The sequence below is a fragment of the Puntigrus tetrazona genome, chromosome 17, assembly GCF_018831695.1.
Source record: "Puntigrus tetrazona isolate hp1 chromosome 17, ASM1883169v1, whole genome shotgun sequence".
NCBI lineage: Eukaryota > Metazoa > Chordata > Actinopteri > Cypriniformes > Cyprinidae > Puntigrus > Puntigrus tetrazona.
In genome coordinates, this window is record NC_056715.1 from 21,285,210 (window position 1) to 21,311,567 (window position 26,358).

The 26,358-nt window shown below is 39.3% G+C and overlaps 1 protein-coding gene and 1 long non-coding RNA gene across 3 annotated transcripts; one reads left to right on the top strand and one right to left on the bottom strand.

The window, feature by feature from the left end:
• Positions 1-16,464: 16,464 nt before the first annotated feature.
• On the bottom strand, positions 16,465-19,573 carry LOC122361441. The gene is made up of 3 exons (XR_006252962.1): positions 18,889-19,573; positions 18,086-18,197; positions 16,465-16,982 (listed from the first exon to the last, which is right to left on the bottom strand). It is a non-coding gene; the product is annotated as an uncharacterized LOC122361441 (long non-coding RNA).
• A 175-nt stretch (positions 19,574-19,748) lies between these two features.
• On the top strand, positions 19,749-24,695 carry otx2b (orthodenticle homeobox 2b). Of its 2 annotated transcripts, none has more exons than XM_043262188.1 (4): positions 19,749-19,883; positions 21,798-22,035; positions 22,615-22,766; positions 22,969-24,695. In XM_043262188.1, exons 2-4 carry the CDS (start codon positions 21,939-21,941, stop codon positions 23,587-23,589), a joined length of 870 nt encoding a protein of 289 aa, XP_043118123.1. In that variant the 5' UTR covers positions 19,749-19,883; positions 21,798-21,938; the 3' UTR covers positions 23,590-24,695. The 2 variants fall into 2 exon arrangements, with proteins under 2 accessions (XP_043118123.1, XP_043118124.1); XM_043262189.1 differs by lacking the exon at positions 19,749-19,883 and adding an exon at positions 19,891-20,081.
• Positions 24,696-26,358: the final 1,663 nt, after the last annotated feature.

Below are 26,358 nucleotides of genomic sequence, written 5' to 3' on the forward strand. Positions count from 1 at the left end.
CCACACAGCTACCAAAAGTTGAGCATTGGATTCTGTTAGAATGCAGGTCACTTCTCCAAAGGAAATTTAGAGAGACAGCTGCATAACAAAAAGAAAATATCATTTAATGTATAATTATTCGGTAATAATGTAGCTAGTATGTAATTACTATGCTTTTAATGCATGTTTTTTGGTCACACTTAATTTTAAGGGCAAATTCTCGCTATTAATAACCATAAACCACACCTTTTGCCTCAATAAACTCCTAATTTGCTGCTTATTAATAGCTAGCGAGGTAATTGTTAAGTTTAAGTATTGGGTTTGAGCTGTTAAGTTTAGCCATAGGGAAGGATTAAAGGATCTAGAATATGGCCATTCAGAACAAGGCATAATGATATAGAAATAAGAATAATGACACTTCAAAAATCATATGTCAGTAACACTTTACACTTTGTTAACATTAGTTACCTAAAATTAGTTCATTTAAAATAATAATGAAAGATATTTCTCAAGCATGCCCTAATGTTGTATAAAATTTCGTAATACATCTTTATAATCAAAAGTCGCATCTTTTAATTTCATACGATAGACCTAAAAATGGACAACATATAGTTGCATTTTTATTAATTAACATCGAAAACTGTGACATTATTAAACTGTAATTATATATTTACTGTAAGTACTGAGTAGTATTAACTACAAGGACTTACTATATGGTTAATTTTTGGCTTAGGGTTATATGCATGTAATTATGCCCAATTTATTGTTATAATAATAGTATGTACATGTAACGTGTAACAAGGATTCTAATGCTAATGCATGTTATTTAATGCATTGACTAACATTACCTAATGGGACCTTCTTGCAAAGTGTGTCGTCTATCAAAAAAAAGTCTAGTCTATAGAAAGGTCGCTGGCCTCTCTTGTCCTGGTCTAAAGCGATATCATCAGTAACATGGGCTTCTCGTTCTTTGACTGATGTTTGTAAATCGCTCAGCTGTCTCAGCCTAACCAGAAGGCAAAGAGCCTGTTTACCCTTGAAAGCCAGTAACTTTTACATTTCTTGTTGGCATGCCACCGCTGCGGGCCCATTATCCAACATGACTATGCAGACACATGGACCGGTAATGAGATGCGTTGAGTCAACATGTCCTGCCGTCCAAACACCGCTGGCTGCTTCAACCCAACACTCAAATTTTTCTGTCTCCAGCAGGGACACCCCATATATGCATACCCCTGTCTCCGTAATACAGGCAGTGCCAAATTTATGAAACATATATGTTTTCGTATACCGCATATATCCCTCTGTTATCCTGAGAGGCAGCTTTGGACACAGCACTAGCTTTAATCATTGCATACGCAGGCCTAGATTTACAGTGCACTTTCCGCATTAACAACACTAGAATTTTAACGGAACTTAATGTAAGTCTTTCTAGTAATTGGTTAATTGTGAAATAATTAGCTCTTTATAGTAATATATAAACTCACTGACCGCTTTTGCTAGTGCATGGGACCCTTCATAACTGCTTTAATACTTATGGCATAGATTTTTACAAGGTGCTGAAAACATTCTTTAGTGATTGTTTGGTCCATATTGATATGATAGCATCATGCAGTTGCTGCAGATTTGGCCTTTCTTTCCCATTATGATTTTTACATTTCGGCAGATTGTCTTGATGATGTCATTGAGGTGCTGCCATGTGATTGGCTGATTAGATATGTGCGTTAATGAGCAGCTGAGGTGTAAATTATGGGTCACACTTTATTTTTAGGTCCAATTCTCATTATATATCAAGCCATAAACCTCAATAAAAGTTGCTGCTTATTAACAGTGAGTAAGGTAGTTGTTAAGCTCAGATATTGGATATGATTAGTATATGTGTTTTATAACTACGTACAAATAAACAGTAAATATGTTAATTATAGGCTTGCTAATAAGCAACTACTTAAAAGAGAGAATTGCTTCCTATACTAAAGTGTTACCAAAGTATGATAAAACACATAAATTAAAAATTAGATAGCTTGGACACCTTTAAAACCTTTTTTACAAAAGAAACCTGCCTCGGTTTTCACAGTCTTAATGCAGGTCATTAAAAAAGAAGATGTGGTGCTTTGACATGTACTATATTTATTCTCAGATTCTCGGTTCTAATAAGCAATGAAAATTTGAATGTGTCTGCTTTTATCTAAGTCAAATAGAGTCACGAAATAAATGAAAACCCTTTCTGAGAGTTTCCATTTATCAGAGACAAGCACATTCTATCTAAATTCTCCAGCTACTTATTAGAGGACTTACGAAACTTCCCGCAGAAGTTGATATCATGCAGTGTTTTAATTTTATAACTGTGACCATTTATTTCTGAATTAGGGTCATTTTTAAAGTTACGCAATAACTTGGTTCTCTTGTGTTTTAAAATTCTAAAAAATAGCACTTTTTAGTTGACAAATGTGAGTGGAATACGTCCACAGTTCATGTGATTTAGTATAACACAACTTTTTTCACACATCCACTAAAAAGAAGCTTTAGGAAGTGACAGCGCTCAGTAGATGCTCTAACACAAATTTATGGTCTCATCCATTTTGTTTAATTGGAATTTACTTATATATTTCACGAATTCGCCTGCCCGTTCAGTCCTGCCAAATAATGGGAAACGAACTTGGCTTGCTGTCCACGAGGGAAGCTCGAACCCGAGGTTTAGCTTGAGATCCAAGTAAGAACCCCTTGTAATTGTACAGTGTGGGGGAAAAAAAACGAGAAGTAATTACAGGAGGAAAAAAGGGGGAGAATTGTTGCTGCTTATGTGTGACCCTGAACCACAGAACCAGTCTTTTAGTATCAGTTTTGCAAAATTGAGATTCAAAGCTGAACAAGTAAACTGTCCATTTGTCTGAAATTAGAAAATCTGGAGAGGGTGCAAAAAAATCTTAATGAAAATCGCCTTTACATTTGTCCAAGTGAAGTTCGTAGCAATGCATATTACTAATCAAAACTTAACGTTTTGATGTATTTACGGCACTAAATGTGTTCATAGAACAATTATAATGTGTTTGGGCATAAAAAAATAAATGTACGTTTTAAATATACCTGTTACAATCAAAAGTGAGCTCCTACAATCATTTTAAATACAACGCAAGTGAAGGATTCTGGTTCTTCATACTGTACATGTTTTGCAGCCTCTCTGTTACTGCCTCACTGTCTCTGCAGACAGTCCGCCCGTCTGCCCGCCCGTGCCTGCCTGGTAATTAAACATCCATGCCATCAGGCAGGCAGCTGGCAGCCCTCCCTGGAGAATGCCAATTAAGTTTGTAAAATATTTAGGCTACAAAACTGTACAAGGGGAGCCATCGTAGTGCGCAATCATTCACAGAACTCTACGGAGGCCCGTGAACCGACTTCCCCTGTGGCCCCCCATCTGTGTGATACATCGAGAAATATCACCTATACACACTGCACACCCCCCTGGGGCAGAGACTTACGATCAGAGTACATTAACATTAGATCAAAGTAATAATTATGTAATGGCAAGGCTTAATATACACAAATATTAGCAGAGTGTGCAGCGTTACGCATTGCAGCAGGGTCGCGTTTGGTCGCTTTCGGTTCAGCGGTAAACCAATCACAGAGTAAGTGACCGCGTTTATTAAAAAAAAAAGGTTAAATGTATTAAATATTAAACATATCAAATATGCTAAAAAATGCATTCGTTAAAAAATAGCGCTGCCTAATGATTAATTGCATCCAGAATAAGAAAATTTGTTTAAATAATAAATTTGTGTGTACTTTGATATTATATATATGCAAACATACAGTATGTATTTATATGTATTTGCATGTATATAGTTATTCATATAATTCATTGAACTTATTTTCTTAAAATATATACATGCGTGTGTGTGTGTATATATATATATATATATATATATATATATATATATATATATATATATAACAAATATACACAGTACACAGACACATATTGTGAACGTGATTATTTGACAGCACTATTAAAATATTTTACAATTAAAACATTACTCATCCTTCAGCCTAGATATTCATACCAAACATGGTATTGATATTTTATTTGCAATACAATACGCTAATAAAATATACCATTTTATATATATTTATATGACCATTATATCGTCTTATTTAAAAATAAATCGATACAAAAATGGTCCATATAAACAAAAAATCGAGCATAAATCAACTAAACAACTACAATTTTTTGAACAAAAACACACTCCTCTATGTAATAGGGTCATTATTCTTATTCTTGCACATTATGGCTGTATCTGATGACCTCACCACCCCAGTGTCAAGACATATGAGAGACGGACCGCTTTGAGAACAGCGTGAATATCATTTCCATTTTACGCTCTTTAAAATGATCACTTCAGCCAGTGTAATTGGCCAATCCAAAGTACAGAGCCATGAAGAAAGGTCAGCTAATTTAATGGACCAAGAGTAGCCCGGCAGAAATTGAAAAGAAATCACACTGACTTCAAGATACAGAAAATGTTCTTCAACACAAGCTAATGGGAAAACCTAAACCAGGAATGCTAATTAAAAATCAGTCCGTGCGAATTAAAACTGCACGTACGTTAAAATATTGACCCTCTCTAGTTTGTTGGTTAACACCGTGAAAGTGCTTTCTGCAAATAACGAGATGCACGCCACGTGAAAGAATGCGATGTTATGACATGCATGGTATTATGCATTGTTGTACAATTGCATGTGTAAATGTATAATTTTGCATAACCTTATCTTTGTTTCGCGAAACTATCAGCTAATGTCATTCACAAACAACGAAATGCAAATGTGCATCCGCACATAAACACATATGTATGTGTCTATGTATGAGTTTTATGAATATCCACCAACTGCATCTTGACTGAAAATCACACAGACTAATGAGATCCTCTATGTACAATGAAGAACATTAATATATATGTAAATTAGCAGAGGAACAGGCTGTCATTGCTATAGCACTTTCTCTCTCTCTCTCTCTCTCTCTCCATCTCAATCTAATGTCTAACTCTGATTCGTTTATACTTCCACCTTCTGAATTGGTGTGTTTATACTGAAACTGTCTTGGGAGAAAAAAAAATGATGCTAAAAAGACTCAAATCTAAATGAACACTAAATGTCTTTTTGTTTATTTATTTTCGCTCAAATATGTACCTCTGTGCCCTGTTTGTGCGACAACCGTTTTGCGTTTCGAGGAGAAATGTTCAATACGTGCACCCTGGAACATTTTTATGATGTTAATATAGGTGTATAGTTTTACTGCAGTGATGTGTGCTCGTTGGTACGTATTTCTAAAAAGTGCACCCTGGTACGTTTATGCCACTGGTCCGCGTAGTTAGTTTGTTCATGCCGAGAATTTTCCCCCTCTGGACCGCACCGTAAAAGAAAGTGCTTTTCGGTCGAACTGTTAAACCGAATCGAGCCTTCCGCGTTTGACCTGGATTCAGAAAACTCCCCTCTAATCCCGCTATGTGACCGTTCCGAGGCTGTTTCCAGATCAGTTGCTGTGCGGAGGCTAGGTATCGGAGAGGAGGGGCCAGCTGTGAGGCGGGGGTTTGCGTTTAAGGGCCGCAGGTCGGTTGTTCAAAGCAAACTCTGTGCATTGTTGGGTGGCGGAGGATTAGATCTCTCCAACCCAGCAGAATTTGCCTTCTAATTAAAAGGGATAAAGAGGTAGGAAAATAGAGGGGCACTGTCGGGTGGAAAAGAAAAAGAAGGGGGTGAAAGGTTGGTTGAAAATACACTGATTGTAAGAGTATTTACCAGCTCAGCAGTATATGGTATAGGCGGATTCAATGTCTTGTAGCCGGTATTAGGCTGCCATCATTGTACTAGCTCTCCCTCTTCCACTAAAAAGAGCAGCGGGGGTCAATACAGTTTCAACCCGAGGCACTTAGTTTACCGATATACTTAAAACACAACACTTCAGCTGATGTGTGCAACTATTAGTTACTAACATACTATAGTCCTGGAAAAAAAACTGCAGTAGACATATATGAGGTTTTCTCTCTATTGCAAAACTTTGTTTAAATGCTTTAACCCCGTGATACACGATGCTCGGTATGACAGAGCGTTAGCCATTTTTAATCATTACAAGCATGTGATGTTACATCCAGACCGTTATTCTGTATTACTGCCCTCTTTGTATTTCACTTTTTGTTATTTTTTCACTTTTAAATATCATTTGGGAAGTTCTTATTTTGTGTCTACATTTTTGTTAGTTAAGTCGGTGGAAGTTTTGGCAGATGTTGAAATGCATGTCATGTAAATGAAAGCAGTTTTATGCCATAAAATTTCTGTTCAAAAGTTTGGATCTGTCTGGAAATTTTTTTATTTGCTTTTTATTATTTTATTACATCTTTTTAGCGAGGACAAAAAGGGATAGTAAAAATAATAGTTTCTACTAAATTTTGAGGAATGTTTTTTACATTTATAATAATAAAGGAAACGTTTCCTAATGTTAACGTTTTAGAATCATTTATGAAGGTATTTGCTTTAAAAATCTGAATTTCCCATAACATTTCCCATTTCAAATATATATTAAAATGAATATGTTATTGTAATATGATAATGTAATGTGTAGAAAATGTTATTTAAATATAATAATGTTATTTAAAATGGCATAATATTCATATTTTACTGCATTTGAGCATAAAAATAGTATAATATCTCATTCTGCTTACCTAGACTAGACCAAACCACAACAATAAGTGATTTCATTTGACCCTTTGATCATAATTCTGTACGACTGTCCTCTTTATACTTACTTTTTCTTATTTTCTTGCTTGTAATATTCTTTAACAATTCTAATATATTATTCTTAAGATTTAAAAATGTTTGGTCCAGGATTAATGGTTTGAACATATTTAGCGTTGGTTAAGAGTTGTGCAATGTTAGCGTGTCTGACCAAAAGCACCTCTTTCTGTGGAAAACAGTAGTGCTCTGTTAATACTCTAGATGTTGGGTTATTGTTATGCAAGTTATTTACTGTTACACAGATTTTACCTCCAAGTCTGAATTTAGATGACCAGATTAGTCCAACTCTTGGGCAAGTCATATTACATGTATTAAATTACCATAATAATAATAACCCTTTGTGCAAAGACTTGTCATGCATACATGTATGATAGCTCAGTGAGTTACAGTAATAAAAAACACTTGTTTTAGCACCTTCGGATCACTCTTTAGGGGAAAAAGTTGTAGGCCTCGGCCCAAGGGGGACCCCCGACCCTCGGGGTGTTTTTGTTTAAGTCTCCCCCTCTCCTCCTCCCTTTTCTCATCCAGTCCCTCCCCTCTCGTCAACCCACTGCTGTTTTGGAAGCCCATTTTCAGGCATGGGGTCTGCCTCCCCCCGGGGGTCCCACAAACAAATGCTCTATGCTCTAAGCTCCCACAGCAGCTCTGATTCTCCCCACAGACCCAGGAGGTTAACGACGTGCCAGTGGAAAACATGACCACCTCCCCACCCCCTTATTCTCTCTCTACCTACCTCTCAATCTTTATTTATCCCTGGCAATCCTCACGCTTGGCAACCAGTGAACCACTCGCACAGAAGTAAAGTGTGTGACTTCATTTTGAAGTCTGAAAGCGATCAACTTCTTTAGGTCAGCACTTACATGTCGTGTCAAATTGCATCTTGCTTTCTTGGGCGTCCTTTAATTATGAAACTGAAGCAGGCTTAGCGTTGTGTTTGTTGAGCTAATTATAAATTGTAAATAATGAACATTGTACGGTATTAAGTGCGTAATACAACTATAATACAACTACTATGAACAACCTCATGTTGTTCCATGCCTGTGTGACTTCCTTGATTATGTACATTTTTTCAACAGTTTTCAACATTATCGCTCTACATTGAAAGTCAGTGGAGCCCAAAGCAACATTGTATAGATTAATAAAAAAATACATTTTAATATGGAAAACATTTTCAGTTAGACAATGTGAGGGTAGCTGATAACTGAATGAAGTAGTTGTATTACTCACTTAATACTTTACAAAGTATGCATTTATTAAAGTCAATTTTTTTTTAAATTGAGATTATACCTCACCTGAAAGTTGAACAAATAAGTTTTTCATTGATATATGTTTTTTTATAATAAGACACTATTTGGTAGAGATACAACTAATTGTGATTCTGGAATGTGAGGGTGCAAAAAGTTGTCCAAATTAAGTTCTAAGCAATGCATATTTCTAATCAAAATTATTGCATGGGAAATTGACTTAATGGAATATAATCTTTAACATCCTAATCTTCTTTGGCATAAAAGAAAAATCAGTAATTCTGACCCATACAATGTATTTTTGGCTGTTGCTATAAATATACCCCAGCAACTTAAGACATTTTACAATTAGTTCACAGAAAAAAAAACCCTGCTTCAGTTTTACAATTAAAGGATGTCCAAGAAGCCAAAATGCAGTTTGACACCACGTGCAAGTGCTGATCAAAAATAGCGTAAAGCCTGTCTATATCTAATTACTCAAGATAAATATTAAAGCATTCGCACACTAAAGATTAAAGTGTGCAGCCATTTTGGAGCTTGCGTTGACAATTAACCTTTCTCGTTTGGTGATTTGTAACACAAGCAAATCCTGTTATCAGCAAATATAGCACATGGCTCGCACACACTCAACTCCAACCCCAAACATCGGCGTAAGTGGTGTTTATGGTCTGTAACGAGAACAACAAAATAAACACTGGGTAGTTCGCACCGGTACACACAGCCAAGCTGAGTGAGTGAGAGAGAACGATAGAGAGGGAGATTTCACAACAACCGGATGAAAGCTTCTTGTTTTTTGTATTAAAAAAGTCATTTCCGATTGTAATAGTATCGCAGTATTTCATTAAATACATTGACAGCGGTTGTTAACAGAGGCATCTTTGTGATCTAATGCACTGAAAGTCAGTCCTCATCTGACCCATGTGCTTCCACCGGGGCTGAACCTGTTATCCACAATGCCTACATCACACCCAAATTCCCAGTCTTTGGCAAGATTCCCACTCACATTGTGTCGAATCATGTGGGCCTGCTGCTGTTGCCATGGGGACATGGTAACCTTGCCTCAGACCTGGGGGTGGTGGAGAGATTGAGGTTGTCATCCCTGACAGTATGCAGAGCAGAAAATAATGGCGAGATGACGCATCAGATCGTATCTCGGAAAGAAACAATAGAGGAATGCACTGAACAATTACTGGCAGACAAGTTTGGGAAAGACATTGTGGACTTGGCAAGGCAAAACCAACGAACTGACAAACAGACAATGGCACTGACAAGCACAAACAGTCAATAATAGAAAGACAAAGATGCAGAAAACAGATGAAGCTTAAGTTTGAGAGTCAAACTTGAGTTACACTTAAGTTGTTGACTTGACACTTGACCCGATCGCTGTGAACAGCAAAAGTCTTTGTGTCTATTTTAGCAGAGACTGGAGACACTTTTGCATTTGCATTGATGTCTGAAACTAGAGTATTTTTTGTATAAGTTCGCTACTTTAATCTGCTACAAATTACATTTGTTTCAGAATCTACACTGTAAACTTGAGATGACATCAAGTGACACAAAGAGCGCTTTTAATACAACCCACTGTGCTATCAAAGCGAATCGTGCAACTATTAGGTTCAGATTTACTAAACATGGTACATTAGATGAGAGGAGAATTTCTGCAGGTGCTTTACTAACAAGGTGCACGTTAAAAAAAGCAGATGCACCATCTCATTTCCATAATGACCAACGCAATCCTTATTGTGTTGGTTATATAATGGCACAAGTACCGGGGAAGTGACAAGCGCAAATCGCACTGTGTGATTCATTTCAATACTCCTCCCATAAATTTACAGATGGAAAGAGAAACTCCTACAAATACTTATTCAATACAGTGAGTCACAAAAATAACTGTCAATGCCTTTTCAGTGCAAATTTTCCGCTGCACGTATTTAGTAAATCCTGATTGTACTTTTTTTTTAAACACCAAATGTTTGCATTGACGCAAGCTGATAGTGCATCTGGCCCTTCGAATTTTGTTACTAGAATGAATCTGTTATTTAAGAGGTGAAATGTTGGTTCTGGTTTTGCAAATCCATCCTCTACAGAGAGGTGTACAACATTACTGTCGCCGCAGGAGGATTGGTGTTATGTTTGATGGTTATTTCCTCCATGTACCTTATTTCTAAACTGACAGTGATGCAGTTTACATTGTGTTAAAATGTTCTTTTATATCTGTATTATATCTGTACGACTGTGTGCAACATAATGCACTGGAAAATTTAGTTCTATAATGATGTTAGTTCAACCATCTTACCAATCACTTACTCTTACGTCGTTCCAAACCTGTGTGGCTTTCTATCGTTTGTAGAAGACAAGATATTTTGGAAAGTGCAGGTTCGATGTAGGACAAAAATTGTAGGACAGAAACAGTTAAAAGGTTCTTTTCTTTTGGGTTTTGCAGCTAAAAGTACATCCCGTGGGTTTAAAAGAACCTTAGAGCAAGTAAATAATGACAGAATTCATTTCACAGTGAACTTTTGACTTAAATGTGAAATGGTTTTAGCATGAGAGTAAACTATTTTAAAGAACGGTATTCTTAACACTTACACAAAATAAAAAAATGTCTCTAAAATCTCTAAACAAACCGCACATGAGGCACATTTGATGACTTATATGGTATGATATACAAGAAAATAAATGACATGCTCAAAGAGAAAAAAATACACTTTTTTTTCACAGCGCAATCTGACCTCAGATATGTGATGCAATAAATAAGATGAAATCACATTCATATAAATATTAGTTGTCACTATACCTTCCGTTAATATGTTTTCGTAAGATGCTTTGATAAATGCTAAATCTCCCAAAGCTCTGTAATTTTTGTTGTTGGGGGGTGCAAAATATATAGTTCAGTGCAATACAGTAATAAATAAAGACATATACACGTAAAGCCTGTTGTATCATACTTTATACTCACATTTTAAAAGGACTTTTCTTAATGATTTTTGGTAAAGTCAAGAAAACCTTACTCGCTTCACTCCAATGAGCGTTCGTATAGAAAAAATATTTTTATAATGTAGAGCCTATCATCTTGTCAATTCATGTGCTGAAAAGATCCAAGTACTAGGAAATAAGTTCCACTAAAGAGTAAAACTGAATGGTTGAGTGTTCTGTCAGGCATCCTGTGCTGAGCTTAAGGAGTGATCAGTCAGTCCCTCACACTACAGAGGTTGCTCTGATGGGGCGAATCAGTTTGGGCTTGAGCCATACAGTTGGGTGGGGGTTGGAAGTAGGGGGGTTTGTTGGCAAGGTGAGGTTGCGAGGCTCCAGTTGGTCCACTGGAGGCTGGCTGACTGATGGGCAGAGGGGGGGACATAGCCAGTCTGGCCTGGGCAAGGAGGAGAGGCTGGTGGGAATGGCGGAGGGGTGCTGGACCCTGGCCCAGAGTGGTGACTGCCTGTCTGTCCAGGCGCTGGGCCACTCCAGCCTGCTCCCCCAGGCTCCTACCCCTGAGTGGGCATTTCAAAGGGATATGCCTGCCCTCTCTCTTTCAATCACACTTTTGCCCTTGCTCTCTCTCCCTCCTTTGCCTTGCTCCTACTCCGTCTTCATCCACAACTTGTTCGCTCTTCCTACCGCTCTTGAGTATCTGGCCTCTCTATCAGTCATTTAAAATGACATTCATTTCCATGTAATTGATTCGCCGATCACAAACGGCGCGTGCTGTATTAATATGTCCTACCGCACTTCGTCGGAGTAACCTTCGCGATCTGTCTGATTTCGACCCGTTCGTCAGACTCTGACCAATCGCACCGTGGGGCAGAAAGCTAGAAAGAGAGCGGTATAGAAGGGAGAGGAGGAGGGATGGAGTTGTACCGCTACACTGGACCCATCTGCCCGATGTCTTCCCCTGCTGCGGAGCATGATGTTGCTCCATGACTCGATGGCTCCACCATGGTGCTGACCATTATGCTGCTGCTTTATTGAACTGTGCCCCAGAAGCTCCACAGCAGAGACCGCATTGATTTCAGAGCAACTGAGCTGTTCTTCCCCTCGCCGCATTTGTAGATGTCATTTTATATGTTTATGACTCCATGTGAGTCGCATTAGGCTTTGAGATTCATGGTAAAATATCCGTAGACACTCGGATATATGTTTATTACACAAACTCCAGAGAGTTTAATGATTAAAAAAAATAAATAAGCAGGGTTGTTTTAATAAAAAAAATTGAATTATTTCGATTGAATTATATATAAAAAGTTGAATATGTTGTAAAAGGGCATGGACATTTTTTTAAATTATTTATTTATTTCCCCCTTTTTAATTTTTCCCATTGCTCGGTAGATAAATAAATAAAATGTAAATGATGAGTTAATCTGCAAAATAGAACTTTTTTTTGTTTTAAATCATGTTTTTATTATGTTAGCTGTTTTTTAAAGTTATTTTTAATCTAGTCAAAATAACACAACTGCAGTTTGATTGAGATTTATTGTAATGTACAATAATAATAAAAAAACACGTGATTTTGAGAATTGTTAAAAACCAGTTTTTGCTAATTAACTCTTTAAATATGCGCTTGCACAAAGATTTGAATGATTTTAGATATAATTTACTGTATTGGTTGAAATCATATCAGCATAATAATATCATTTCATTAAATATACTTATTAGGTCACATTTTATTTTAAGAAATTTGCCTCAAAAACTCCTGATTTGCTGATTAACAGTTAGTAAGGTAGATTTTAAGTTTAGTTATTGAGTAGAATTAAGGAATCTAAAATATGGTCATGCAGAATATGTGCTTCATATGTACTAATAAATAGCCAAAATAGCAATATTCATTCTAGTTAATAGTGAGAATTGATCCTTAAAATAAAGTATTACTTTTCATTATGTCACTACAAAGATTTTTTCAGGATGATTTTTACATTTTAATGGCATTTTACGTTATCACTTGGTGAAGTTTGATAGACTTGTTTGTAATGACGTTTCCTAAACAGTCTAAACAAATACCAAACGCATTGGAAATTCAAAGCATCGCTTAGTCTAAGCCAAAAATGAGCAATTCCAAAGAAATAATTTACCTTAAAATGATTAGTTTGCGTTCTAGCTTTCAAGAGAAACGCTCATTCTGCAAATGACATTAAAGCGACAGTAAATACATCAGGCTGCAATTGATTTGACCGCTCTATTTTTCTATTGAGCTTCTGTCAGTTCCTGAGCTACCTATCCTCCACCTCCCCTGCCAGCAATTAATGTGACTCCTCCACACCCTCTGTCCGCTCCTCGTCTCCCACCTGGCATTTTCCGGGCAGTAGGTCTAGTGAAATTCCTGCATCCCTATTGCCAGCCGCAAGGCGGTAACCACTGGGGTTTCTGAGAGTGTTCCCACCCCCAGCACACACACACACACACACACACACACACACAGCCTGTCCTGTCCCAGTCTGCAACTCTGGCAGACTCTACATTCTTTTCAGCAGTATTGGTTCCCTATGGTAACCAGGAGAGCGGCGAATGGTGACCTGTCAAGTTAATGTCGAAAATAAACACTTTTTGAAACTAAATAAGTCCAGTTCTGTAATTTAATACAAAACAATGCATTAAATACTTGCACAGAAAAATATCTCGGCGTAAATGTCTACAATATAAATGAAATAAAAATGCCTTTCTTTTCAAATATACAGGAGAGCTCATAATACACTCGCCATATGAGACCCTGGAGCACAAAAAATATTTGTAGCAATTGCCAAAAACATTATATGGTCAAAAGCTTTAGGATATTAAGTAAAGGTCATGTTCCATGAAGATATTTCATAAATTTCCTACCATAAATATATGAAAATGTCATTTTTGATTAGCAATATGCATTGTTAAGAACTTCATTTGTACAACTTTAAAGGTGATTTTCTCAGTATTTAGATTTTTTGCACCCTCAGATTGCAGATTATCAAATGGTTGTATCTCAGGCAAAAATAAATGATGTATAAATCTCAATTTAAAAAAATAATAATAATAATTTATGGTCCAGAGTCACATATATTTAAGTCAATAAACCGGTTAAGATGCAGTCTAATAAATAAAATTTAGAAAGAAGGGTAAAATATTTAACTGCAAATATTTATCCTGCACAATTCTCTCTGAAGTCATTTTAGATGCTGAATGCTCCCCGTTTGGAGAACCTAAGCAGATTTGAATCACTGTAAGGGGAGTTTTAGGGGACAGTTTGTGAACTTCTTATAAGCATGTACACAAGCGCACACACACACACACACACACACGCAGACGGGTCTTGTGTTTACACTCCTAATTGGAGGGGAGGGTTCCAGTTGACAGACAAGCCCTTAGAGATACACAATTGCGGGAAAAAAAAACCAGCTGCCAGCCTGTGGCTGGAAGGGTAGCTGACTACAGGCTGGAGCCGGGACAAGAACATGGCAGGAACGTGATGAGAACGTAATGGAAACATCCAACTGACAGAATTATGAGAGTCCTAACAGACAGCCTCCACTTTTCCAGAAGAGACAGAAACATTAAAGAGACATTGACAATAGAAGAGAAAAGAAAAAAAAGTTGCCACGGGAAGATTTAAAAAAGATATTTGCATAAAATATAAACAAAACCTTTTGGGCAAGAGCATTAAAAATAGAAAAGGGGAGAGAGATGCGTGTGAACTGGCAGTGTGTAAGACGGCAAGACGGTACGATTTGGAGTCTGAGTATTGGTGTATGAACGAGAGTGCCAGAACGTCACTCAAAACAAAGTGGGGTTTGGACGGGGCACAAGCAAGGAATGCTCACCCCATATGGGGGCTCGTCCTCGACTCGCATGCCTTTCAAACTGGGTGCAGGGTTAATTATATCACATAATTAAAGACTCAATAATGTTAACGTGCGTATTTGAGGATGGGCGCTCGCAGTTTGGCTCGGGGACAAAATAGCACGAATGATTGTTATATCAGATCACCCGAGGGTGAGAGAGGTCTTTTACTCACTCTTGTGTCGTTCCGAACCCGAATGATCACTTGAAGGATATTTTAAAATATGTTTCCGCTGTTTGTGCTCATACAGAGAAAATTAGGGGGGTCGGAATCATACTTTCCAAAATATCTTACGAAGAACGTACAGGTCATGTCATGAGGGTGAGTGAATGGTGACAGTTTTCCTTTTTGAGCGTTAGCCATCCCTCCGTAATAAGCCAGTGCTTGTATTGAAAGTTTTAATAAGAGCTCGTTTTAATGTACGTCTCGCGATCGTTGATGCTTTCAAGTCCGCGTTACTGGTGTCTGAGTCTAAAAGTGACGCATAAACAGACACACCTTTACCTGGAAGGCGAGATAGAAAGGGAAAAAAAATAGCCGGTATCCTAAATAGCCATTGCTTGTGCCTGTTTGGTGAATTTATTATGGGGATTTCACAGCCAACCTCACAATAGAACGTTTCCTAAATGTGATCTTAGGGCCTTGCAGACTACAAGAAAGACATCCAAGCATTTACCACATAAAGCCTGAATAAATCCGACCCTCTCTGTTCCTGTGCCTTTGAACTCTGAGAGAGGCGAAAAAAAAGTGAAGCCCACACTGCAGGGCAGGTTCCACCGCACACCTCACGCCATTTCTGCTTTTCTCAATGAGATCCGTGTAATGAAGATATCGGGCGTTATCGGTACTCGTTTTGGAAAAGTGAATTCGACACAATTGCATTGCGAGTTCTTTGAAGACCTGAGTTCGTAGATCTTTCACCAAGTTCACCTTGAGGGCCTTTGTGTGTGTGTGTGTGTGTGTGTGTGTGTGTGTGTGTGAGAGTGAAAGTGTGAGAGCAAGAGCGTAGAGAGAAAAGCGTGTTTATGCATGACTGAAAGAACGTTTAGTGTCCCCTTGTGTGTACTTGTTTGTCCTTGTCAGTACGGTGGAGGGCTTACTTTGCCTCATATTGATGACTTGAAGGGAAGAATCGGGTTTTAATTGAATCCATTTGTTTGCTGCTTGGCCGCTGCGTAAACAGCAGGCAAACAATTACAGTAGTGATTAATAACCGTTAAATATTTTCTGAAGATGCTAAATGCGTCTCGCCTATAAACAGCATTCTTGGTTTTCTGCTTCGGTTGGAGGTTTTAAAGCGTGTTTATGGTCGGCAAACTCGTGTTTTAAAACTTAAAGTGTCTGTTTTAGTGGAAATATATTAGCATGCAAAGCGCAAACACCATCGTATGTAGACTTACTAAGAAATGTGGTGCTTGTAGTGTAACTGTACTAAGGGATTGTAACGTTCTCTGTCTCGTCTCTCTGTTTCTGTATGTAGATTGCTCTAACCTTAGTGATCTCTCGAAATGTACTGTGCAATCATCCTCCGTTTCTCCCCACCCTTTCCGATCTGACATCCTTATTTTCTCGGACCGTGACGCGTAACATTTAACCCCATTTAAGTTTGCTGCACCTTACGGGAAGATGTGGCGCGCGGGAAATTATGAATGTCAATAAAGATCAAACGAGCTCTTTTATTCACAGTAATTACTTCGTGCAAATATACCTTCACGTTCAAGCGTTCCTCTCATCAAAAATCGACTGCTATCGCATTTAAACAATTATCACAATTATGTCAAATCAGAGAAACATTTGGGAGAATATTAAGGCAGGCTCATCTGTAATGCATCACGCTAAATTATGTCCACGTCTAGGGATTTCATCTGAACTCAAAACCTTATCAAGAACAGAAACGATCACCATGTATTTACCACCGGAAGATACAGTCAAGTCAAACATTCATTTAAATGATCAACAGAGTCGTTTTGTTCTTATCAATCCAACGGTTTCGGAGTAAGTGCAACATGGTGTCGTAATTGAAAAGCCACTAAAGATGTTCTAATCTTCAGTTGTTAATAAAACTGTGAAGAAACGATCCTTTCCTACTGTGCTCCTCCAAACATTCGCATAAGATAACATCAGATGATGTCCACTTTGCATTTGCCCACCAGTGCTTTGCAAAACATTTGGACCTGCAGGGGAGACACAAAGAGAGATCAGTGCTTTCATTTATTATTATTATTATTATTATTATTATTATTATTATTATTATTATTATTATTATTATTATTATTATTATTTCTTAGCAATGGGTATTGTTATAAATAATTAAATAGCATAGCCATTACATTGTATGTCATTGAAATATTATATATTGAAATATCATCATTATAGCTGTACGCTATACTGCATTGCACTATATTAGAATGTGTTTTTCTTTGTTTTATTGGGGTAGGTAATCGGAAACGTAACATTCAGTCATTAAAAATAATATAATAGATACCGCTGCATGCTTGGCATTAGAAGCCAAATAAAGGTTTAATATTGCAACTCGCCATTCAACCAAAGCGGAGATTAAAGGGAAGGGTGTCATTTAGTGGGATCGCGCTGCTGTGGCCACAGGCGCGAACACGCATTGCTCTTTTTTCACTTTGACGAACCACAATTCCTTTAAAGACGAGAGTTCCCTCCGGACGCGGGGCGTTTAGAATTTGATAAATAATTTAGCAGTTTAAACAGCGAGAGGCAACGCTGGGCGAGATCCCGGCGATAAAGGCAACGCGGGGACGACGGCGGATGAAACGTCGTTTATTTATCGCGGCTGCGACTCGCGTGTTGCTAAATAAATTACACAGCGCGTTAATATAACGCCAAGCACGCGCTCCCGAATCCCGCCGCCTCAGAACCCGCGGACGGGAACTTTTCGAGTGTTTTCGGTCCCAGGTCAGTTTTAAATCATCAACGAAGAAACGCAAAGCTCCATCCGTGTCCGTGTTTTTTTTTTATTATTATTATTATTATTATTTATTTTGCTTATTTAGACGCGGTCCTGCAAGCACGGTTATGGTTCTGTTTCATCATCTCTTTTTTTTCTTCTTCTTCTTCTGAATTTCGTGCTTGGGCTCGGCCGAATGAGTTCAGAGAAGAAACTGGCGATTTGCGTTGAAAGATTCGTTTTTCATTCGCTTTCGAACACAAAGAACTCCAGAAGCGCTCGAAGTGAAAGACGTTGTTTATAGAGTTTCAAAACGGTGCGTGGCAGGTGGATGTGGGGAAATATTAACAGGTAAATCACCAGGATAATGGTGGCTGTCATCATCTCCAGGACATTCCACAATAGCAGGTGCATAACTGAAGCTTTCCATCCTGTCTTGAAGTGTAAAGTTTTTTTTTTTTTTTTTCTGCATCTGTAACCCAAAGAAAGATCACACTCGATTAATGGAACGCCATTCCTATATATATATATATATATATATATATATATATATATATATATATATATATAATAACCTATTATAGGCCAGGCCTGTAGTCTACTAGATAAGATTGAACTTTTTATTATTCATGCTTTTGCGTTTACGTTTTCAAAAAGGCATCATCCATTTCAAGCAAAATTAAAGAGATACATTGAAAAAAATACAGCCACGATGACGTATACCATAATTATTATTAATAATAATATTATCAGTTGTCGTTGGTTGCATAATTCATCGGTAGGGTGGTAAACTGTGAAATAGCCTAATATTTCAATATTATTATTAATAATAAAAATGTACCAACACTTGCTATAATTTATGCTTGAGTAATATAAGACCAAAAAAAAGCATGTTAAGTTTAAACAGAAAAACAGTTAGAACGTACTGATCCTCATGATTGGAAATTCTAGTTCGCCATAATAAAATGAAATATGACTGCAATGACTACTACATAGATAATAGCAATTGCAAATAATAGGTACAACTTCTTCACAAATTACATTTAGTCAGAAAAAAGTTTCATTTCATTTAAACGCATCCGAGCCGGCTTCAATTAAACAAACAAACAAACAAAAAAAGAAGCGCGTGAAATAACAGTGATCTTTGTTCATTTGTTGCTCACCGTTGTTCATTTGTCCGTGCGTGTCGAGTCACCCGGGCGCTTGTCAGCTTCTCCTCTTCTCGGGATATCTTAAAATGTATACACTTAAAGCTGTTACGATACAGTCGGCTTTCCTCCCACACAAGAAGAATCCCGATAGACGTGTCTCGGAGTGGGTATTGGCAACATGTTGTTTTTAACATTTTTAAAGCCACCTAATTCACCTCCTCGTCGCGCCACTCCACACTGGTTTCACGTGTATTCTACGTGTCTTATAAAAGGCCCTAATCTAGCCCCGTGGCAATGCGATGCACTCATCTCTTGATACATTTGGGTATATCAGCTTGAGCACTCGCGGTTTCGAGCGTCATGTGGACGAGAGGACAGTTTTAAGGAATTAAGTCCCCGTAAATCCCTCCAGCTACGCAACGGAAATGCGAGTGGTGTGCGTGGATTCAGGCGTCCGCGTCCGACGTTTGCTTTCTCCGCTTTTACCTCGCCGTTACACCGCGAGGGCTGTGAAAGCGAGCGTGCCATTAATCGCTATATGCTCGAAATTACACTGTTGTTTCCTTTGCAACTTTTGGAGTGGCGAGATTGCGAACCGGCGCGCCAAGGGCCACCGCAGGACAACAAAAAAAGTAATTTCGAACAGATCGATCGTGCGGATATGAGCTATTAAAGCCTTGTTTTGGTTGTTTTTTTTAAGATAGGTGTAAAAAAAAAAAAAAAAAAAAAAAGAATGATTCATTTCTTTCCATTTATGCTTAACGCTATGAGTTAATGTTACAACGTTAAATGACATTCCTTTGATTCTCAGAGATGAGAATACGCTCCGCTAGGGCCGCGCTCTCATTGGCTGGAGAGTTTGCATCAAAAAGTAGCTGTCGACGTTTGTTTCCCTGCAAAGGGCCCTGCGAGAGAAACAGACTCCAGTCCTGAGCTCTTCATTGGCCAGCGTGCTGTACAAATCAGACTCCGGCAACTTCAACCCAGAAGAGCAGCGAATCATAACCGTATGTGCTTTAATCTCTCTAAACCATTTTATCCATTCTTCGCGTTTAGCTGTAGAGGCTTCATCATAACTCATTTGCTTCACGGTTTGATGAAAAGGATTTTATCTCGACGCCTTCGATATTTTTGTAGCCGTTTAGACGTATATTCGCCACTGGACGTAAAACTTTAACGGACTTCGAATTGAATCCAGTTATTCAGTAAGTAGCCCGCCTCGCGTAGTCGTGCGCAATTTATTTTTTACGTTTTAGGATTTCGCGAAGGGTGTTGTTATTATTTTTTTATCATCGGGCTGATATTAATAGTCCACAGTTATTGCGAAATGAAGGCTAAATGATCTTTCCGTGCGGTCTGTTTATGTTTTTCGAGCTCAAACGTTCTTTTCGTTTGGCGCTTGCTTGTATTTTGAGAAAGGCAAACAAAAAGGCTAACCCATACGCTTAACGTGGCGCTCATTTAATATTTATTATGTTTATTGACACGCATCTTAATTTGTGGTAGGGCACCGTTTCACTTTTTTTATTTCTACATTTTAATTTAACGTTTTTTATCTTATTTTAACCGTTTGGGTGAAACCGATAAAAAAAAAAGAGAGGGACGAGCGACATAATTCGGCACGCCGCTATTATTTCTGAGGAGAACATGAATATAAATAAACAAGGAGCGCGCGACGTGCATCTCGTATCGCGTCGTTGCACACCGCTTGATTCATTTACCTGAACAGTTTCATTATCTTTTTTATTATTTCGAAAGTTTGTTCTGCATCGCGTCAGAGACACCGTCGCGTTGAAGTGTCTCTCTGTGTGTGTGTGTGTGTGTGCGCGCGCACGCGTGTGATTTTTATTGTAGTCATGCACAGAATCAATGAGGCCAAACGTTCAGCTGAAGAGGTAGCGTCCAGTAATTAGGGGAGCGCGTGCCACACGGATTATCTCGTTAATTTATCAACAACAACATTTATCATAATTAATTCTTGGATGAGGTAATTACTATTGAGCGGCTGCGCAACTGGTAGACGAGGGCTGTTTTAAGTGACAGATTGAGGGGCGAAACCGTTGGATTAAAAAAAAAAACTTTTTTTTTTGCATAATAAGCCTGAAGTTTTTGTTTAATAATTCCGCCGTGTGCGCAAGCCAGGATTGATGCCGAACGTCGGTTAATTTGGAGTTTTGCTCGGCACAATAGCCTGTTATGACAAACTTTTTTTGTTGTTTCATTTGGGCCGACAGCCTGACCCGTTCATAATTTTGCAATGTCTAATAAACGAACCTAAATAATAATACAAACGAGTTAAAACTCTATCTTTTTAATGTAACATCGAACAGATTGAATGTAGTAAGTCCTTTCAACGCGTTGAATTCTGAAAAATACTAAAGCGCGTAATGTAAGGTTTAAAGCGTGCTCTTCTGACTGATATGAGTGGAGAAAGAAGGTGGTTACTTTTGTCATTGTTACTTTTGTCCCTCGCCAATGGAGCTTTTGTTATCAGCGTTAGTTATCAGGCTAACAGTGGCCTTTGTCTCCACCAATAGCACCCAATCAGTGCTCTCGCGCCTGAGACAATTAGCCGGGTTCCTATGCAAATTGCGTTTCGGGCTTGTGTGCGCATTTGAACGACTGAGTTTTGTCTTTGTGAAGACTTGTTGCAATTAATAGATGTTACTTTTCGGGGTCGGTGGGGGAGAGGGGAGGAAGGGGAGGGACGGGGGCGTTCGTCAAGATGAGCTTCGTTCATCTCGTGAGGACAGCTGGAGGTCTGGAGCGGCTTTAAGAGCACGTCGCGGCGTGGACGTGCTTTATTCGCCTATAAGTCGCCGCGGCCAGAGGAACCTCGTTTCCCGACGACAGACGTCGAAACGGCACGCTCCTCCGTCGCAATTGAGTGAACGTCTCTGTTTGTCGTTTTTTGAAAACAGGGTTTTTTGCGTTGACCTCCGCCGCCGAAGACGTTAACAAGCTAGAAGCAGAAACGAGGCTGAGAAAAGAAGACTAAAAGGGGCCGGTGATCAGCCTTCCAGATTTTCTCCAACTTTAACCCCCCCACAACCATCTTTAGCATGATGTCGTATCTCAAGCAACCACCTTACACGGTCAACGGGCTAAGTTTAACTACCTCCGGCATGGACCTTCTGCACCCTTCCGTCGGATACCCAGGTGAGAAACAATCAAGCATTTCATGTAAAAGACGCTTGGGACTTATGATGCTGATTTATGCATTCGAGAATACTTGCTTAAACGTAAATAGCAGGCCTGGCTGTTTGATTTATATGCTTTCTAAACACACTTCCAGATTATTATTATTATTATTATTATTATTAAGTTATTATGTGCGGCTGATGCATTATTAAATTGCGAGGCAGTTACGGGTCTGGAAGAAGTTAGACATTAAACGTTGCAATTTATACGGCTTGCAGAATTAAAAACATACGCCGGTCGGTAAATTAAAATTAAAATGTATATCTGTTATTCTGACACACAGGCCTGCTATTATTATTATAATTTTTTTGTATTGCACCGCTGATGACATATCAAGCGAGGAAAAGTTTGAAACGGTTTACTAAAAAATAAAACAAATTGCGACAAACGGTTTAGACGCATCACTGTTTTATAGGCCTAGGGAGATTTTGGTGGGCCGCCGTACATTAACTTTTATAACCCGCTTTTTTAAACAAATCTATGCGTGAAAGCCTTTCGGATGGACGACCTTGTGATGCATTTGTTTATTTAAAACAGCTACTCCTCGAAAGCAGAGGCGGGAAAGGACAACGTTTACTAGAGCGCAACTAGATGTGCTGGAGGCTTTATTCGCGAAAACGCGCTACCCGGATATTTTCATGCGAGAGGAGGTGGCCTTGAAAATCAACTTACCGGAGTCCCGTGTGCAGGTACGTATCGTTCAAGTCACGCGAGAGCGTCTCAATTGAAAAATGAAACCACCTAAAATCCGTAAACATCTTCATGAGCGCGCGCCACATTAAAATAGCTATAATAATGTTCTGATTTTGCGCGGAGACAGCACAGAGACAGTTACACAGCGCTACTTGTTAAGTTCACGTAAATATTAACAAACACTTTTTATCGCGTCAGGTTTGGTTCAAAAACCGAAGGGCAAAGTGTCGCCAGCAGCAGCAACAACAACAAAACGGAGGCCAGAACAAGGTGCGACCTGCCAAAAAGAAGAGCTCTCCAGCGCGGGAGGCCAGTTCTGAGAGCGGGGCGAGCGGCCAGTTCACCCCGCCCTCCAGCACTTCAGTCCCGGCCATCTCCACCACAACCGCGCCGGTGTCCATTTGGAGCCCGGCCTCCATCTCCCCGCTGTCAGACCCACTCTCTACCTCCTCCTCCTGCATGCAGCGATCCTACCCCATGACCTACACTCAAGCGTCCGGATACAGCCAGGGCTACGCCGGTTCCACATCCTACTTCGGTGGCATGGACTGCGGCTCGTACCTGACGCCCATGCACCATCAGCTGACCGGGCCGGGGTCCACTTTGAGCCCCATGAGCAGCAACGCCGTCACCAGCCACCTGAACCAGTCTCCCGCGTCCCTCCCCACGCAAGGTTACGGCGCCTCGGGGCTCGGCTTCAACTCCACCGCGGATTGCTTGGATTATAAGGACCAAGCGTCCTCGTGGAAACTGAACTTCAACGCCGACTGCTTGGATTACAAAGATCAGACTTCCTCCTGGAAATTCCAGGTGTTGTGAAACTAACGAAACGTCTGCCACTCTGTCCAGTCAACACACTAAAAGACCATAAAACAAACCTTGTAGACCATTCTTCCAAAAACAGAAGTGTTCCGTGACGCGCGAACTCTCCGTGATGGATGGGTCGCGCGGCGCCCGACAGCGCTTTTGAAGTTCGTCTTTGACATGAAATATCTATTTGAGCTGCGCGCGCCCCTCGTGGCCTGCAAAGTAGTATCCGAAGGGTCGTGAATGCGTAAAAAAAAACACACATAGGCCGTTTGACCACAACCTGTTGTTTAAGGTACGGGGGAATCAAAGTGAATTCGTAATAAGTTAGGTCAAAGCCACGGAACAAATCCTTACACAAGAAAAGAGGAGAAAAAACTACACGGCAAAAGGAGCCAATCTTTTGGTTAAGTGCTTGGAATGGGCAGGCTTTCTCTAAGCCTCTTACAGCACGCCGACCTATTTCAATGTTGGCAAGACGAGAGACACTTCCATCAGGAGGATGATAGAGAGGATGTGTGCGAGTGCGTGTGTACGTGTGCGTGCGTGTGCGTGTGTGTGTGTGTGTGTGCGTGCGTGCGTGCGCTGAACGCCCCCACGGCGACCTGGATGCACTACTTTATTTAAGAAAAGGTGTTTATAAGGAATCAATATGTAGTTTTTAAAAGACAATCAATGTGTGTCTTATATAAATGGTACATTTGTGTTTTTTTTTATCTGTGCTAGCCTTCGAAACTGTGATCTGTTGTAACTGTATGCAATTTGTGAGCTCCGTCGCATCTGCGAAGACTCGGCTGTGATTTTAATAGATTTTTTTTTTCTTTAAGGAAACACGACGGTAAATAATACTAGTCACGTGATTTACCATTGGATTAATTTCAGGAGACAAACGATCTCGAAAACACAGGGACTCGAGAGAACGAGTAAGAAAGGAACTGTCTGTCCCCGTCCATTGATCTCCATCGGTCATAACTGATATACCACCCACGTGGATCTTAAACTTGTCTGGAGCGGTAATGTGGTCCCGCCACAGAAATATTAATAAACAATTTCAAATCTGACAACTTATTTAAAGTTATTACGTCTGGACGAGTTATTAAAATTTATTATGAATTGTATGTGTGTGCTTGTGTTTTAATAGATTAGCTGCAGTGGCTTGAAATGCAAAGGCTAATACGATTCATGAGAAGAAAGAAAAAAAGACGGCTAGCTAAATTTTAATCGATTTCCTTGCGCGACAATGACGATGCATAAAAAAAACATGTAAACGGCGTGCACTTTAAATGATTTGATCTCTTTATTAAGTGGATTTGAAAGCGCTCTAAATGCGAGTTATTTTATTATTAATCACAGTTTCAAACTGAAACGGTGTCCGTTTTGTTATAAATAAAAAGAAAAGACCGCGCATATCCACGTTAAATATTAATAGCGTTTTCCTGATTTTCAAGAAATTACCCGCCTCGACACAACACTGTATTTCAATCAATTTTTAATAAAATGTGCGTCAACAAGTGGTTCATAAAGGGCTAGGCTTTGATAAGGTGCGGGCCCCACTCAGAAGATTAAATTAAAGGTTAAACTTGAAAAGCACCGGCTTGCATGCGTCTTGTAATTTGGCTATTAAACATCGGGACATTTAAAGTAAATGTATCTTTGGAACCGCAAAGCGTGAGCAAATTTTAATTATTTCTCATTTTCCCCGCCGGGTTTCCGGCCCTTTCGTTTTAAGAGACGCGGCACCAGGAATGCGCGGCTTGGGAAAGTCGCGCTAATCCGCGCCTCAAAGACCAGTTAATCCCAATATTTCACTGGCGGGGTTTCTTTAGGGCAGAGGGCAATTCAAACGTAACTCAAAGCCTTCTTTAAAGACCGCCTTTTCTGAATGCAGAACGGCACCGTTTTGGTCTGTACTGCAACAACGGATGGTATTTCACAATAGAAAAGCGCGCGCGCACGCGCGTGCATCCTGTACGTTATATATTCGCACGCCGTGACAATTCCACAGACGTTGAAGCAATACTCGTTGTGCTGAAATCTCATGATACAGCAAGAAAGAAAAAAAAAAACAATTGCATTAGAAATACAATAAATCTGTTCAATTAAAGGGGCAAACAATAAAGTACAAACTCGATACTTTAAATTCCGAATTTGATTTATACAGCCGAGGACAAAGCTAACGCCCCGGAGTCCTCTGTGACCGAATGGAAAACTTTCACAAAGAGTCCCCTCGGTGAAGGAGGGGTAGAGAGCGAACCGAGAACTTTACCGTCGGGTCCTGGAATAATTCTATTGTAAGGGCCCGACTTGAGCGACGTCTCATAATTACACTATTTCACTCGGAGGCAGGGAGTCAGAATCGAATCTCTGAATTCTTCCGTCATAATTGCGAGCAGTGGAACATTCAATTATCGTCCTTGACATTGCCAAATAATCTTTTCATTCACAGCCTCGCTATAAAGACCATTTTAAAGAACGGCGCGAAATGATCAGAACGTTCGTAGGAAACCTAAAGCGTTTCCAAATGAATTTGGAACGAAACGAAGCTCACTAAACGACACCGTACGTTAGAGATGTCCTCGATCATTTCTTTTTATTTGGTTTTATTTACACAGGGCGTCAAAGTGTTTAAAAAAGGTGACAATGCGTGCAGTTGAGGGGTTACACACAACATTTTTTTTAAAATCTGTGACGAGATTAGACTAAAATAAGCACTAAACAGCAATAAAACGAAGAAAAGAAGTACAACCCCAACTTCTACTCCAGTAACTCTATTTAAAGCGT

Excerpts from the sequence above, each read along its gene's own strand:
- otx2b (XM_043262188.1), top strand. The coding sequence starts at position 21,939 with ATGATGTCGTATCTCAAGCAACCACCTTACACGGTCAACGGGCTAAGT. Across the intron at positions 22,036-22,614 it reads CCCTTCCGTCGGATACCCAG|CTACTCCTCGAAAGCAGAGG; the intron begins GTGAGAAACAAT and ends TATTTAAAACAG. Across the intron at positions 22,767-22,968 it reads TACCGGAGTCCCGTGTGCAG|GTTTGGTTCAAAAACCGAAG; the intron begins GTACGTATCGTT and ends TTATCGCGTCAG.